The 12,604-nt window shown below is 49.1% G+C and overlaps 6 protein-coding genes across 6 annotated transcripts; 3 read left to right on the top strand and 3 right to left on the bottom strand.

The window, feature by feature from the left end:
- Positions 1-304: 304 nt before the first annotated feature.
- On the bottom strand, positions 305-891 carry N7516_009694 (uncharacterized protein; the record flags this gene model as incomplete). Its single annotated transcript, XM_057222413.1, has 2 exons — positions 305-366; positions 411-891. The coding sequence occupies 2 exons, from the start codon at positions 889-891 to the stop codon at positions 305-307; spliced, it is 543 nt and encodes a 180-aa protein (XP_057069634.1).
- A 957-nt stretch (positions 892-1,848) lies between these two features.
- Positions 1,849-3,148, top strand: N7516_009693 (uncharacterized protein; the record flags this gene model as incomplete). The annotated part of the gene is made up of 3 exons (XM_057222412.1): positions 1,849-2,298; positions 2,539-2,941; positions 3,081-3,148. 3 exons carry the CDS (start codon positions 1,849-1,851, stop codon positions 3,146-3,148), a joined length of 921 nt encoding a protein of 306 aa, XP_057069633.1.
- Positions 3,149-3,247: 99 nt separating this feature from the next.
- On the bottom strand, positions 3,248-4,800 carry N7516_009692 (DUF1776 domain-containing protein; the record flags this gene model as incomplete). Its single annotated transcript, XM_057222411.1, has 4 exons — positions 3,248-4,090; positions 4,149-4,312; positions 4,372-4,711; positions 4,768-4,800. 4 exons carry the CDS (start codon positions 4,798-4,800, stop codon positions 3,248-3,250), a joined length of 1,380 nt encoding a protein of 459 aa, XP_057069632.1.
- Positions 4,801-5,580: 780 nt separating this feature from the next.
- N7516_009691 (metalloendopeptidase WSS1) lies at positions 5,581-6,944 on the top strand (the record flags this gene model as incomplete). Its single annotated transcript, XM_057222410.1, has 2 exons — positions 5,581-5,864; positions 5,918-6,944. The coding sequence occupies 2 exons, from the start codon at positions 5,581-5,583 to the stop codon at positions 6,942-6,944; spliced, it is 1,311 nt and encodes a 436-aa protein (XP_057069631.1).
- Positions 6,945-7,884: 940 nt separating this feature from the next.
- Positions 7,885-10,876, bottom strand: N7516_009690 (snoRNA-binding rRNA-processing protein DIP2; the record flags this gene model as incomplete). The annotated part of the gene is made up of 3 exons (XM_057222409.1): positions 7,885-10,486; positions 10,550-10,801; positions 10,860-10,876. The coding sequence occupies 3 exons, from the start codon at positions 10,874-10,876 to the stop codon at positions 7,885-7,887; spliced, it is 2,871 nt and encodes a 956-aa protein (XP_057069630.1).
- Positions 10,877-10,979: 103 nt separating this feature from the next.
- On the top strand, positions 10,980-12,402 carry N7516_009689 (actin-related protein 2/3 complex subunit 2; the record flags this gene model as incomplete). The annotated part of the gene is made up of 6 exons (XM_057222408.1): positions 10,980-11,110; positions 11,203-11,731; positions 11,794-11,932; positions 11,998-12,098; positions 12,167-12,215; positions 12,266-12,402. The coding sequence occupies 6 exons, from the start codon at positions 10,980-10,982 to the stop codon at positions 12,343-12,345; spliced, it is 1,029 nt and encodes a 342-aa protein (XP_057069629.1). The 3' UTR covers positions 12,346-12,402.
- Positions 12,403-12,604: the final 202 nt, after the last annotated feature.

The raw sequence follows: 12,604 nt of genomic DNA, 5'->3' as shown, positions 1-12,604 counted from the left end.
ATACGCTCGGAAGTTATCTATCATATGTCTCAATCCACATTCCGGCAATCCAGCACAGGACCATGTTTGGCAATTGGAAGGCTCAATGCGCAGTTGGTTTTGATTTCCGACTTGGAGATTTGTCGGGGGAGGCTGTGGCAGTTGCCGTTGATATTGCTGACCTTGATCTTGCTGGTTTTGCTGGGTTTGCCATCTTCTTTGTGTCTGGTGTCGGTTCCATGGTTGCGGAGGCATCCTATTCTGCTGTTGGGCCGTTGGATTTGCCCCCACAAACATGTCTGCCTGGTGATTGCGCTGGTCCTGGTTAGCGCTGAATTGATAACTTGTCCAGTGTTGTGTCCGTTGGTTCTGGGGCCTGGGTCTGTTCTGGAACCTGTTGAGTTGGGCTTGGGGCAAGGGTGCTGTCATACGTCTGGTCGTCATGCGCTGTTCTCGAGAAACGACTTGGTCTTGCCAGTCGAGGAATTTCAGGTCCAAATGTTCTAGGAACTCGGTTAATGTGGTCGTGTCGCTCGGATTTATAACATCTCTCCGTAAGGATGGTTCGATGTTGTCTCTGACTTTGACCAGCTGGTCAAAGAGTTCGTCGCGCCCTACGGCGCGCGAGTGCCTCATAATTTCTTGGGCGTAGTCCCTAGGCTCCTTGCCTATACGGACGTCATTCCATGTGTATCGAGTTACGTCCATTTTGCGTAGGGCTTCCGCCCTCGGCGGCTTCCAGCGCTTGATAAGTTGAGGATACCATCCCTCCTCGAGGGGCATCCATCGAAGCGACGCTTTCTCAAAGTCAGTGAGCTCCGTGTCGTACCAATTGGTGGCTTTGTTCCTCAATGAGTAACTCATATGGGAACGAACAACATCCTCAGACTTGAGCTTTGTGATGTCTCGCATATGATCAACCCATGCAAGTTGGTTATACATACAAAGCAAGGAATGTTTCCCAGACTGAGTCTTGATCAATAATCCTCCTTTTCATCGCTGGTTTATATTGCTAGGCAGTAACTAGTTAGTTATGTAGTTAGTAGTAATATTGAACCTAGATGATGCCTTATAATGCCTTAGAAAAGATATATAAAGAGACATCTAGAAAGACATCTAGAAAGACAACTAGAAAGACCCTAAGAAGAACATCCAAAAAAGAAGATTTAGTAAGATGTCAGTGTATGTAAAAGAGAAGTTGAAATTAATGTACCTTACTTCAAGGCGGTGATCTCTATAGTCGCCCGTAGACATGGCTGGATAGGTTGGTATGTCTGGTATTGCAATGCTATCGAGAAAGCGAGCGAGAACACGCTACCTGACGGGTAAGTTCCTGACATGGCTGGAGTGAGTAAACAGCAAAAAAAAGAGTGTAGGAAAGAATAGCGCGGGGGGAAGAGCGTGCGAGAGAAAGAGCATGAGAGAGAAAAGAATGTGAGGAGCAAAGCGGCGTGACATGTTCGAGCATATCATGACATGAACATGATCATAGAATCGATCCTAAGTCTCGCCCCTAAGTCTAATTCAACGTTAGGTTCAATTACAAGTCTTCAAACTCTTTTCAGTGTGTAGAGTCATTGCTTGCCGGAACAAAATGAATCAAAGGTGAGACTAGAGAAAAGCTGCCTACATGACTGGCTCTGGTCTCTCCTCATTATGGAAGCCTCAAGGTGCAGAACGGCTTGCGAGGTCACTCTATATCACGGGAAAGCAGCCATTGATTACCCCAGCTCCAATGTCAGCATCTAACCATCGACTTACTGCCCGCCTAAGCCAGTGCATGTACGGCTAATCTTCTTTTTCTTGCTTGTTCGCCTCTTTGGCTTCAATTTTCCTGAGATACAACGAAACCACCAGACACACAACAACATGCCTCGACCCTCACTAACTACTCTCTTCGGAGTCGACCCGACTACCGATAACAAGCACCATTTCGAGACGTCTTGGATCTTACCCCCCGCCATCCTCGCCGGTCTTCGCGGTCTGATCTCACTGTACATTTTCACCTCCATCTTCGTCTTCTGGGGCTGGTATGGCACCCACAATGATCACGCTTCGATCGGTCACTCCTTCAGCTACTTCACCTGGCTGACTTACTGGGGTATTGGCTTCTACATGCTATTCGCTGCAGTCCATACAGCCTTCTACGCACGAACGGGTCATTCAGTTCTCCTCAATTACTGGCCGCGGGCCTTTCGAGTGCTACACAGCCTGTTGTATGTGACAATCACAACGTACCCGTTCCTCGTTACGGTTGTCTTCTGGGCTGTACTCTTCACTCCGCCGTGGTACAAGAAGAAATTCACCGGCTGGCAAAATGTACGTATCATCTTTCGGCTTTTTTCCACTGTGCTTTCTTTCCGATATGTCCTCGTCAAATAAATAAGATTCAGCCAGTGGGATCGGTTCAAAACAAGAACCTGGGCATCGACATTGACATATCAGAAGCTCTACCTTCCAATCCCATCCCCGCAACATTTCTCCATTCCGCAGATATACAGCGAAAAAGCTAAAGACACTTGCTACAAGCCACAGTTCAAGCTAATCCCCAATTTCTAGATCTCCCAGCACTGCCTAAACTCCGTCTACGCCCTCCTGGAAATCATACTCCCAGCCACAGCGCCGCACCCATTCATTGCAATCCCATTCCTAATCCTCATGCTCCTGTTATACCTCTGCGTCGCATATATCACCCACGAAACCGAGGGCTGGTACCCATACACCTTCCTCGACGTCGGCGAACACGGACAGAAGAGCAAGCGTGTGGTGGGATACTGTTTCGGCATCTTGGCTGCGGTTCTGGTTTGCTTCCTTGTTTCCTGGGCGCTGATTCATTTGCGTCGCCGACTGACGCACGGTAAGATTAAGCGGACGAGACGCGATCCGCTTTGCGGGCACGATGGTTTTGTTCGGCCGTGTGGTGGTGGGCAATCGACTGAGATGAAGGGTGTGTCGGTTTGGGGTAAGGCGATGGGTCGATTTTCTTCTTCTGGGGGAATTGTCTAGGTGCATAGGCATGGGATAGTGCGGCGTAAGCCCAATGATATCCGACTAGGTAACTGCTAATCTAATAATTGTGTCGCTTCGAGACTATATGTTAGTATGTGATGATGTGAATGGCAAAACCGCACAGAACAGTGCTATTAGGAGTGAAGAGTATTTCCAATGATATTATGTACAAAAAAAAACATTATTCAAAGCGAGTGCTTTTGACATATTAAAGATGAGAATGGCATGAAGGGAGGTGTGTCGAGCATAGTACACGAGCTTAAACTCTCTCCCAGCTGGTTTCACTGCCGCTGCCACTCGGGGTCTCCGAGTTCATCCCATTCCCACTGCGGTACCCCATCATCAGTGCCACTAGTCCTCTGGGAACCCAGGCCCCGATCAGGCTGTACGACCGAGCTCCCCGGCCCACATACATGACAGGCTTCTTGGACACTTTCCGGCCGAACATATTCCGCGAGGTGGGCTCCAAAGCATCCAAAATAGCGTAATGGAGGTTCCGTGCCGGAGACCCGCGTACTGTGCTGGGACCAGCAGAGGCAACTGGGCGCTGCTCAACGCTGGACAGATACTGTGAGGCATAAAGGGCTCGCTGTTGGGTACTCCATGCGAGGACTTCTGTGCCTGCGATCTGATTCTGGCCATTTCGGTAGGCGGGCCCTAAGTCGATATTGCCCAGCTGCAGCTCGACGACGTCGACATTGCCTTGTTCGAGGAGACGAAGTTCCTGGCGAAGCGAGGCTGCGAAGCCTGAGATTGCTCGGGTTGTGGCAACTTCAGGTCCGGCAAATGGTGCGGAAAGGGAGGATGATATGGAGGGATTGACAAAGACGATAGTGCTGTTATTGCTGCGGAGAGTCAGCAGGGGGAGGAATGCCTGCACTGTGAGGATAGGCGAGAGGAGGCGGGTGTTGACTGTGTCTGCCCACGATGATGGCGGGATGGTTGCGACAGGGCCTGCGCTATAGTTGGGCGATGGGACCACTATAAGGCCGCTCAGTTGGCAGGTGTGCGGAGGCACTCCGGCGATAGGCGACTGCGGTTTAGTGATCAAGGAGCGAAGCTCTTGCAACGAAGGATGGGTTTCGGATGGCGAGGAGGATGGCTAGTGTGCAAATTTTAGTTGTGTTCTCCCGTATAAGACATACATAAACAACACTTACAGTTGTTAGGTCCAACCAGAGAGCCTTGATGTCAACACGGTTCTCAGACTTGATGATATGCTCTTCATCCGCGGAAGAAACAGTCACATATACGATATATCCTCGACGTTCCAAATCCATGGCAATAGCCCTTGTCATCGGCTCATGTGGCGATCCGGCAACGACTATGATAATCAGCACTCAGACCCCGGTGTAGATCAAATGCGGGCATTATGACACATACCAACAATCTCTTTCCTTGCGCCGTTGCTTGCCCTTTTGGCCTTTCTCCGTTTTCCGTGCAATTTCTTGTTTCCATAGTATAATACAACACCGGTTCCGAGAAAGGCGAGCATGGCCGCCGACCATGCGCGATTCTGAGCCATCCAGCTTTGGATCCGGTCTGTCAGGCCTTGCGATGACCGCGTTCTCGGGGAAACACGAGCTGGGCGAACAGTGGGTGGTAGCCATGACTGCTGTGCCAGCGTATCCTTGATCGCGTGTGCGGCATAGTCGACTTGTCGGTCGATCGAGTCTGCGACTTCGAGGGAATACCGTCTTACGTCATGGGGTATAGACGCGAGCTAGTGAGGAAGTATCAGCGCCAAACATATTCTTTGTCTCCTTCCATGATACTCACGTAGTCAAAAAAGAATAGGTCGTCGCTCGTCATCTTGTTTATTTGGGAAGTAGTTGGAAAGAAAAAGAAGAGCGAAAGTTCGATAAGATGGATGCTGATAACACCGAGAGTGTTATCGGGAAGGTCACATGAGCAGCGCTTTGTATACAACAGTTAAGGACAGGAAGTATGCAGGACTAGTTATGCTCTTTATGCTTGTTCTTTTTATTCCTTCAAGGTCTATATGAATTTCTGTGATCAGAGATAGGGAGAAACTAGCAAAATATTGTTTTTAGAAACTTGGCTATCCTGTATTAACGTAGGATACTGTGAATATATATCTTGACCCAAGATGATACCTACAAATTTGAGATTAAACATATGAGATTAAACGAAAATCATCGCTTTAGCAATTATTGGTATTACCCAGATAGAGCATTTTAATTGCACTCAAAATCGTCTCTCCTACCATTGTCATTCCACTACACAACTATGTAAAACCAAGACACGTGATCGAGTTTGAATCCTAAAATATCAGGCCTCAAATTGGTTGGTGCCTTGCTTGATTATCAATGCCAAAAGGCCACCCATGGATACCCCGAACTTGGATTGATTCTGGAATTTCCATCACTGGCTATGTTCCTTTGACTTGTTCCTGGCTACCCGCGAGGCCATCTGTGTAATGCCATCGTTTTGTCCTGCTCTGATGTGAAATCTTCTTGTTTAGACCCTGGCCTCGGAGGAGGCCATCCAAACAAAGGCAGTAACATCTCACCTATTCTCGGCATCTTGTTTTACCGTACTTTCCAGGCCCTTGATCAGAAATCCCAAAAAATGCGGGAGCTAGATCCTCTGATCTCAGAATACCGCCATGAAAAGAAACGTCCCAGAGAAGCAGAGGCCTTGTTGATCCTGCGCAAAGTTGCATCATTGGTCAAACCGATCATGCGACAGCGCGCCTGGAGAGTGGGCGCGCTCTGTGAGTTTTATCCACAGCAGCGAAACCTGCTGGGGTTGAATGTCAACTCGGGCCAGAAGATTTGTTTAAGATTACGGTATCCCTCCGATCAACGGCAATTTCTCCCCATCGAGCAGGTTTTGGATACTATGCTTCACGAGTGAGTGATCTAATGTCTAAACATCACAATATACAAATCCTAATAAAGTTTAGACTCGCCCATAACGTGATTGGTCCGCACAACCAGCAGTTTCATGCACTGTGGAATCAACTTCGTGATGAGCACGAGGAACTAGCCCGAAAAGGCTACACCGGAGAGGGCTTCTTATCCCAAGGAAAGCGTCTGGGTGGCCAAAGAATTCCGCTGGATGAAGCTCGACGTCAAGCTCGTGCGGCTGCTGAACAGCGAAGGGTTCTTACTAAAAATTCCGGCAAAAAGCTTGGCGGCACCCGCGTGCTCCGTGGAACAGATATACGGAAGCTCCGGGCTGACGCTGCCCAGCGGCGTATTGAGGTGACCCAGGGTTGTGCTTCTGGTACAGACCGAGGCACTGAACTTGCGGAAGAGGCCTCGCATGGGTTCAGAACCCAAGCCGAGGAGGATGACGCAAACGAGAGGGCTATCATGGAGGCATTTATCGAACTGATACAAGAGGAAGAAAGGGAGAAATATGAGTCGTCATATGTTCCGCCAAGTCAAGAAAACCCGGCAGGACCCCGAACAAAATCATCACCGCCACCTACTGCTTCCGACATCCCGCCTGCTATCTCTAAAACTTCATCTGCGCTTCCAAAAGAAACCCCTTCATCGACTCGCAATGAAACTGTTGATCTTTCAGCCGATAATAGCTCATACGAGACACCGTGGAGCTGCCCAATGTGCACTCTCGAGAACCCGTCTACCTTCTTATGTTGTGATGTTTGTGCAGCAGAACGACCGCCTCCGACTAATACGCTATCCACATCTACCTCTGTCCCAAACAATATCCAACCAGTGCAGTCGACGTCGCGAAACTCGAAGAAAAGGCCTTTAACTCTTGATCGGAAGGAAGAGAAAGACGCGAATCCTGGTGACCCATTTCTTTTCAAGAACCGAACCCGTCCACTGGATACCCTCAAGTCCTTGGATCGGGGTGTAGATAAGAAGCCCCTTGGATGGGTTTGCACCTCGTGTAGTAGCTTTATGGAAACTCAGTGGTGGACATGTTCTTGCTGTGGGACAATGAAGCCGTCCTCTTGATCAAATCTGGAGATGTTCCACCCCACATGCTTTAACCAGCACCAAGAGAATCATGACCGTTATGAAATCTATACCAGTATAGCATGGACCATTAAATATTATACAATTTCTTTTATACAAAATCCATGCCCATTAGCCAGGGGCAGACCCGCCCCATACAAAACCAACACGTGACTCCCATGACTAATGGAGCTCCACCAGACCAAATTTTCTCACAAAACTCCAAACTGAACTCTTTCCTCCTCTCAAGCTCCAACCAACACCAAAGTCCAGTGTGGACCAAGATTAATAACTGAGATTGTTATTTGGTTCATGCTGGAATAATACACTAATAGGTATGTGGTACTTAACTCCCCTGACAGGACCACGAGTGAGGAAACAACAAACATCCACCAAACAGACTCTATCATGATGAGATTCGCATTAGAACCGGAATTTTAATAGGAAGAGCCGGAAGAGGTATGACAGGGGCTGAAATCCCTGTCGTCGATGCTTACATTGGTTCTCCTGAGTAGAGTCTTTGGATGCTTGTTGTTTCTTTTGATTGTGGCCTTGGAAATATCAACGTGTCGCTGCTTGGAGTAAATCGCTAATGATGTCTCTTTGCAATACAGATTCTATACTCTTTTTTCGGTATCGTCGACTGTGTCTGGATTGTTGCATGTGGGAGGATATAATAGCTAGACAAATTGAATGAATTATTCTATTCTATTACTTTGATACACTTGGCTGTATGAAAATTCCAGCAAACAATTATCCAAGAGAAAAGATTATATTTTACTTCGAAATTGAACTATCATACATCCCTTATATTCTCTTCAACTCCCAAGGATATAAAACTTTTATATGGAAAACAAGATAGAGAAGACCTCCAAAGTAATAAGGTCGAAAATGATCATAACGCCAATAGACATGCTTGTACACAAACCTAATCCTAAACTCAGGCAACGCTAACAAACTGGCGTTTCTTGCCCGTGCCCTTGGAGGTCTGCTGCTCCTCCCAGGTATCCTCATCAACGTAGTCCGTGGTACTCTGCTCACGGATCTGGTTGCCGATGAACTGCAGCGCGGAAAGGTTGAAGCCCATCTCGTCCTTCTGACGGGCAAGAACCCGACGCAGAGATGCCCGAATGCTGTCAAGCATAGGACGCATCATCTTGCTGGCAACAATCTGGCGGTGGTGGGTCTTCAGGATGAAGAACAACACGCGGCAGGTAAGGGGCACGTTCCATTCGCGATCGGCCCAGATATTGAGGAAGGTGAAGAGAGCGGAGAGTTTGGAGAATGGCAGAACCAACAGAGCGTCCTGGAGGGCAGCTGCAGGGATTTTCTGGACGGTGTTCAGAACGTGCTGCTCGGCGGAAACGTTGTTGAGAGCCAGGTATACTGGGTTACGATCGGGCGCGGCGGCGTTGGGGTTGGCGGCCTTGACCTTGCGCCAGTCGCGTACGACTTCGAGATCCTCGAGGCCTAGTTCCAGAGCTTCCATGATCTTCTCTCCGGCCATGAGAGTGCCGGTCGTCTGCTTGCCAGCATCGACAGCCTCGGGCTTCTCGCCGTCTTCACCGTCCTCCTCCTGCTCGAGAGACGCTGTGAGTGTGTTGTCGTATGCCTCTTCCATCTCCTTCTCACGTTCCTCCTCCAGGAACAACGGCTCGTCTGTTTGTTGCCAGATGCGGATGCTCTTGTCGTGACTGGCACTGACAATGAAATCATCAGTGCGACTCATGGCAAGTGCCCAGATTTCACCGTGGTGACCAACGAGGCGCTGGATTTGCTCGAACTTGTCACCGTCCCAGTACTTGATGTTACGGTCCTTGCTTGCACTGAAGAAGTTGTGACCGTTTCCATCCTTGTTGTGAGGAACGAATGCCACTGCCATGATACTGTCCTCGTGAGCCAAGAAAGCCTTGTGGCAGTCACCAAAGTCCAAACCCCAGAGTCGAACGGTCTTATCAGCTGAGCAAGTGACAATGAGTTTGCTGTCGTAGGAAATATCCATGCTCAAGACAGGAAGCTTGTGTCCATAAAGGTTGAGGAATAGCTTCAGCGAGTCGACGAAGAAGACCTTCACTGTGTTGTCCAAGAGGGAAACTGCCAGAAGTCGTGCATCCGGAGAGAAACGAAGGTTGAGGATATCGTCGTTAACCTTCAGCGTTCTTGTGTGTGCCACCTTGAGGCGGGGAGTGGTACGTTTAGTTCCCGGGATCTCCTCCTGAACAACCTGGAAATTCCAAAACTTGGCTGTCTTGTCTGCGCTTCCACTGACCATAGACTTGCCATCTGGGTGCACGTGAAGTGACCACACGGGTCCGTCATGGGCTTTGATAGTGTCGAGCAATGTTGAGGATGCGATATCAAACACCTCGATTTCTCCGTTCTTGTTACCAACAACGACAATCTTATCACCAGGAAGGAATGCGGAACACAGGGAATATCCACACTCGAGTGTTCGGAGACAACTTTCGGTGCGAACGTTCCAGATCTTGAGAGTGCCATTCGAAGCAGAGGCAAGCATTCGGTCGTCGGAGCTCAATGCAATCGACCGGATATCTGTTCGGTGACCAGGAATATCCACCGCTAAGCTCCGAGTGTAGTCCAGATCCTCGCCGTCAGTGTTCTTTTTGTTCGCAGGCACAATGTTGTAGGCCTCAAGCTGGTTGTTTGTTGTGGCGGCAAGCAGGTTCAGACCACTTGACTTATTGGTCATCCAGTCGAAGGAACGAACCTTTCCACCAGTGCGCACGATAACATGTTGGACGAAGACTTCAGATACAGGAGCGGCGGAAACATCCTCAGGCTTGTTGTTATCCTCTTCCGGTCCGTTTTCCTCGGTGCGAGCCTCCTTCTCCTTTCTTCTCTTCTTCTTCCGGGCCATACTCTTTTGTACCTCCGACTGAGAGCGAATGCGCCAGACTTCGACCGACTTATCGGAACCGTGGAATCCAACGTAGTCGGAACGGGGGTGGAATCGGATGCCAAGTGTGCGGTCCTTGCCATGTCGGTAGAAAGTTCCTCGTTCTGTGAGGATTCGGCGACCATCGGCGCCCACCTTCTCCTTTGAAATCTCCATCATAGCCGCCTCATCGATCGACCAAACCCTGAGTTCACCATCGTTGCCGGCTGTGATACACCCGCCCTGGTCAGGTGAAAGACCCAAGCTCCAGCACTCGCCATTTGACTGTGCCACATGTGTTTCAATGCAGTGCTGAGAGGCAAGATCCCAGACTTTGATCAAGGCATCCTTTCCGGTGGTCAATAGGAATCCTGAATGTTCATTCAATCCGGAAGCAGTAAGCAATTCTGGGGAAGGGAATAGGAAATGTAGCGATGTGATCTGATCGGTGTGTCCGCGAAGTCTGAAAAGACCGGTCTCAGTGATCAAATCCCAGAGGATGATATCGGTATCTTTTGAACCACTGGCGAGGCGCACGCCTGCGTTGTCGAAGGCCAACTTGGTGACGGCGGATTTGTGACCGTTGAAAGAAATAATGACCGTGGCGGTGCGCGAATCCCAAAGACGAATACTTCCATCCTCGTAGCTAAGAAGACACATAATAGTTAGAGGAAAATCATCCCACCAGGTCACACCGTAGGACACTCACCCAACTGCGAAGATATCTTCATCTGTCATGCTCTGAGTGACCACACTAACCTGCGCTCTGCAGGCAGAATCGCGCCATCTTCCAAGAAGTTCTCCCTTTTTCACATCCCAGCACAGAACTTCCTCACTTGCTCCGACAATGGCTCGTCCAGCGCCCGTCTGGCGCGCAATGCCGGTCTGGTCATCTTTAGCCCAAACCGCATTGGAAGACGCCGAGGCGACGAGCCCGAATGTATTCGAATGCTCGAATTTACTGTGTAAAAGTTAGCGCCTGAATCAAATGATTCCAAATCACAAAAATTTGCACGTACAAGTATGATTTCACCATCGTTGAGGGTGGATGGGAAAATTTTTGGAATCTCCGATTGCTATCGATAGGACAAAATTAATACGGGCGGTGACAGCGACCTCTACGGCTCCCCCCACCGCCCATGACGATCACGGGCAACCTCACAACAGCCACCCACCTGCATTGTATACCATCCATTGCCCTGCCCGTCATGCTTCTCTTAGATTACCAGAATGCTTTGATCCAGTCACTCCTTACGGAGCGTTTTTCTGGGTATGATTCGTTCCTCTCCCCCCGCACTGCCATCCCGCGCATTCTATACACATACCCCCGAAGCAGGCACCCGGCTAACAAGCTGAACTCAGAGCACCCCCCGCCTCCATTGACCAAGTGGTTTCCGACTTCGACGGTGTAACATTTCATCTCTCCACTCCTGAGTCTAAGACGAAGATCCTCATCTCGATCAATGTGAAATGCTACAAAGAACTGGTGCAGTACGGAGCCCAGGAGGTGTTGGAGAGAGAATACGGTCCCTACATTGTATCTCCGGAACCGGGATATGATTTCTCGGTACAAATCGATCTCGAAAACTTGCCCGCAGAGGAGGAGTCCCGGAATGACCTGATTATGAAGCTTGCCCTCATGAAACGGAACGCAATGGCTGCTCCTTTCGAGAAGGCATTCGATGAATTCAACAAGCTCGCCGAGGAGGCTTCCAGATACACCTCAGAATCAGCACCACAGGGTATCCAAGAAGGCGGTGAAGTTATGGCGATTCACTACCGTGAAGAGGAGGCCATTTACATCAAAGCCAACTGGGACCGAGTCACGGTGATCTTCAGCACCGTGTTCCGTGAAGAGACTGACCGGATCTTTGGCAAGGTTTTCCTGCAGGTTCGTACTTTGCCATAACTGATCTGCGCATTTATGAGGAGCTCTCACTAACAGACCTATAGGAATTCGTGGACGCCCGGCGACGTGTTTTGACGCTCCAGAATGCCCCTCAAGTTCTGTTCCGTAACGACCCTCCCCTTGAGCTTGCAAATGTTCCTGGCCTGAACGTTTCTGGGGGCGAAGTTAGCTATGTCACCTTTGGTATGAATGCACAATGCGCTATCAACCTCCATTCTGCATAAGTACTGACTCGACTCGGCCTGCAGTTCTGTTCCCTCGACACTTGACCCCGCAGCGTCGTTATGAGAATATTTCTCATATCCAAACCTTCCGCGATTATTTCCACTACCACATCAAAGCTTCAAAGGTATGTGGTTCCTCTTAGTCTTCTTGTTTTTACATCCATGGATGACTATGACTAACCGTACATCGCAGGCCTATATCCACACTCGAATGAGGAAGAGGACAGCGGACTTCCTCCAGGGTATGAATCATCCAGTTCAACAAAATATACTTCTCGCTAACTCACGACAGTGCTCAACCGAGCTCGACCGGAGAATGAAGAACGAGAGCGCAAGACTGCTAGTGGTCGCACATTCCGAGTGCAGGGGTAGAGCTTCTAATTTCTTTGTTTGTATGAGCCAATTCAAGTCTATTGTTGATACGCCTTTTCTTTTGGCCTTTTCTATTGGCGACATGCTCCGTCGCAGCATCCATCTTGTAGTACTATTTAAAACCATTACCCTTAAACAGTTGAACCATAGCTCTTGATGTCTCACTTTCAAGGTCTCATGCGAACGATCTGAATCACCTATCCAGCTACCTGGCTACGTCGCATATACATATGTATATGTATGTAGTTACATAGTGAAG

Source organism: Penicillium verrucosum (assembly GCF_028828655.1).
Source record: "Penicillium verrucosum strain IBT 35672 chromosome Unknown utg000004l_segment0_segment0, whole genome shotgun sequence".
Lineage (NCBI taxonomy): Eukaryota > Fungi > Ascomycota > Eurotiomycetes > Eurotiales > Aspergillaceae > Penicillium > Penicillium verrucosum.
The sequence above is the reverse complement of the archived record's forward strand: the minus strand, read 5'-3'. Positions and strand labels throughout refer to the sequence as shown.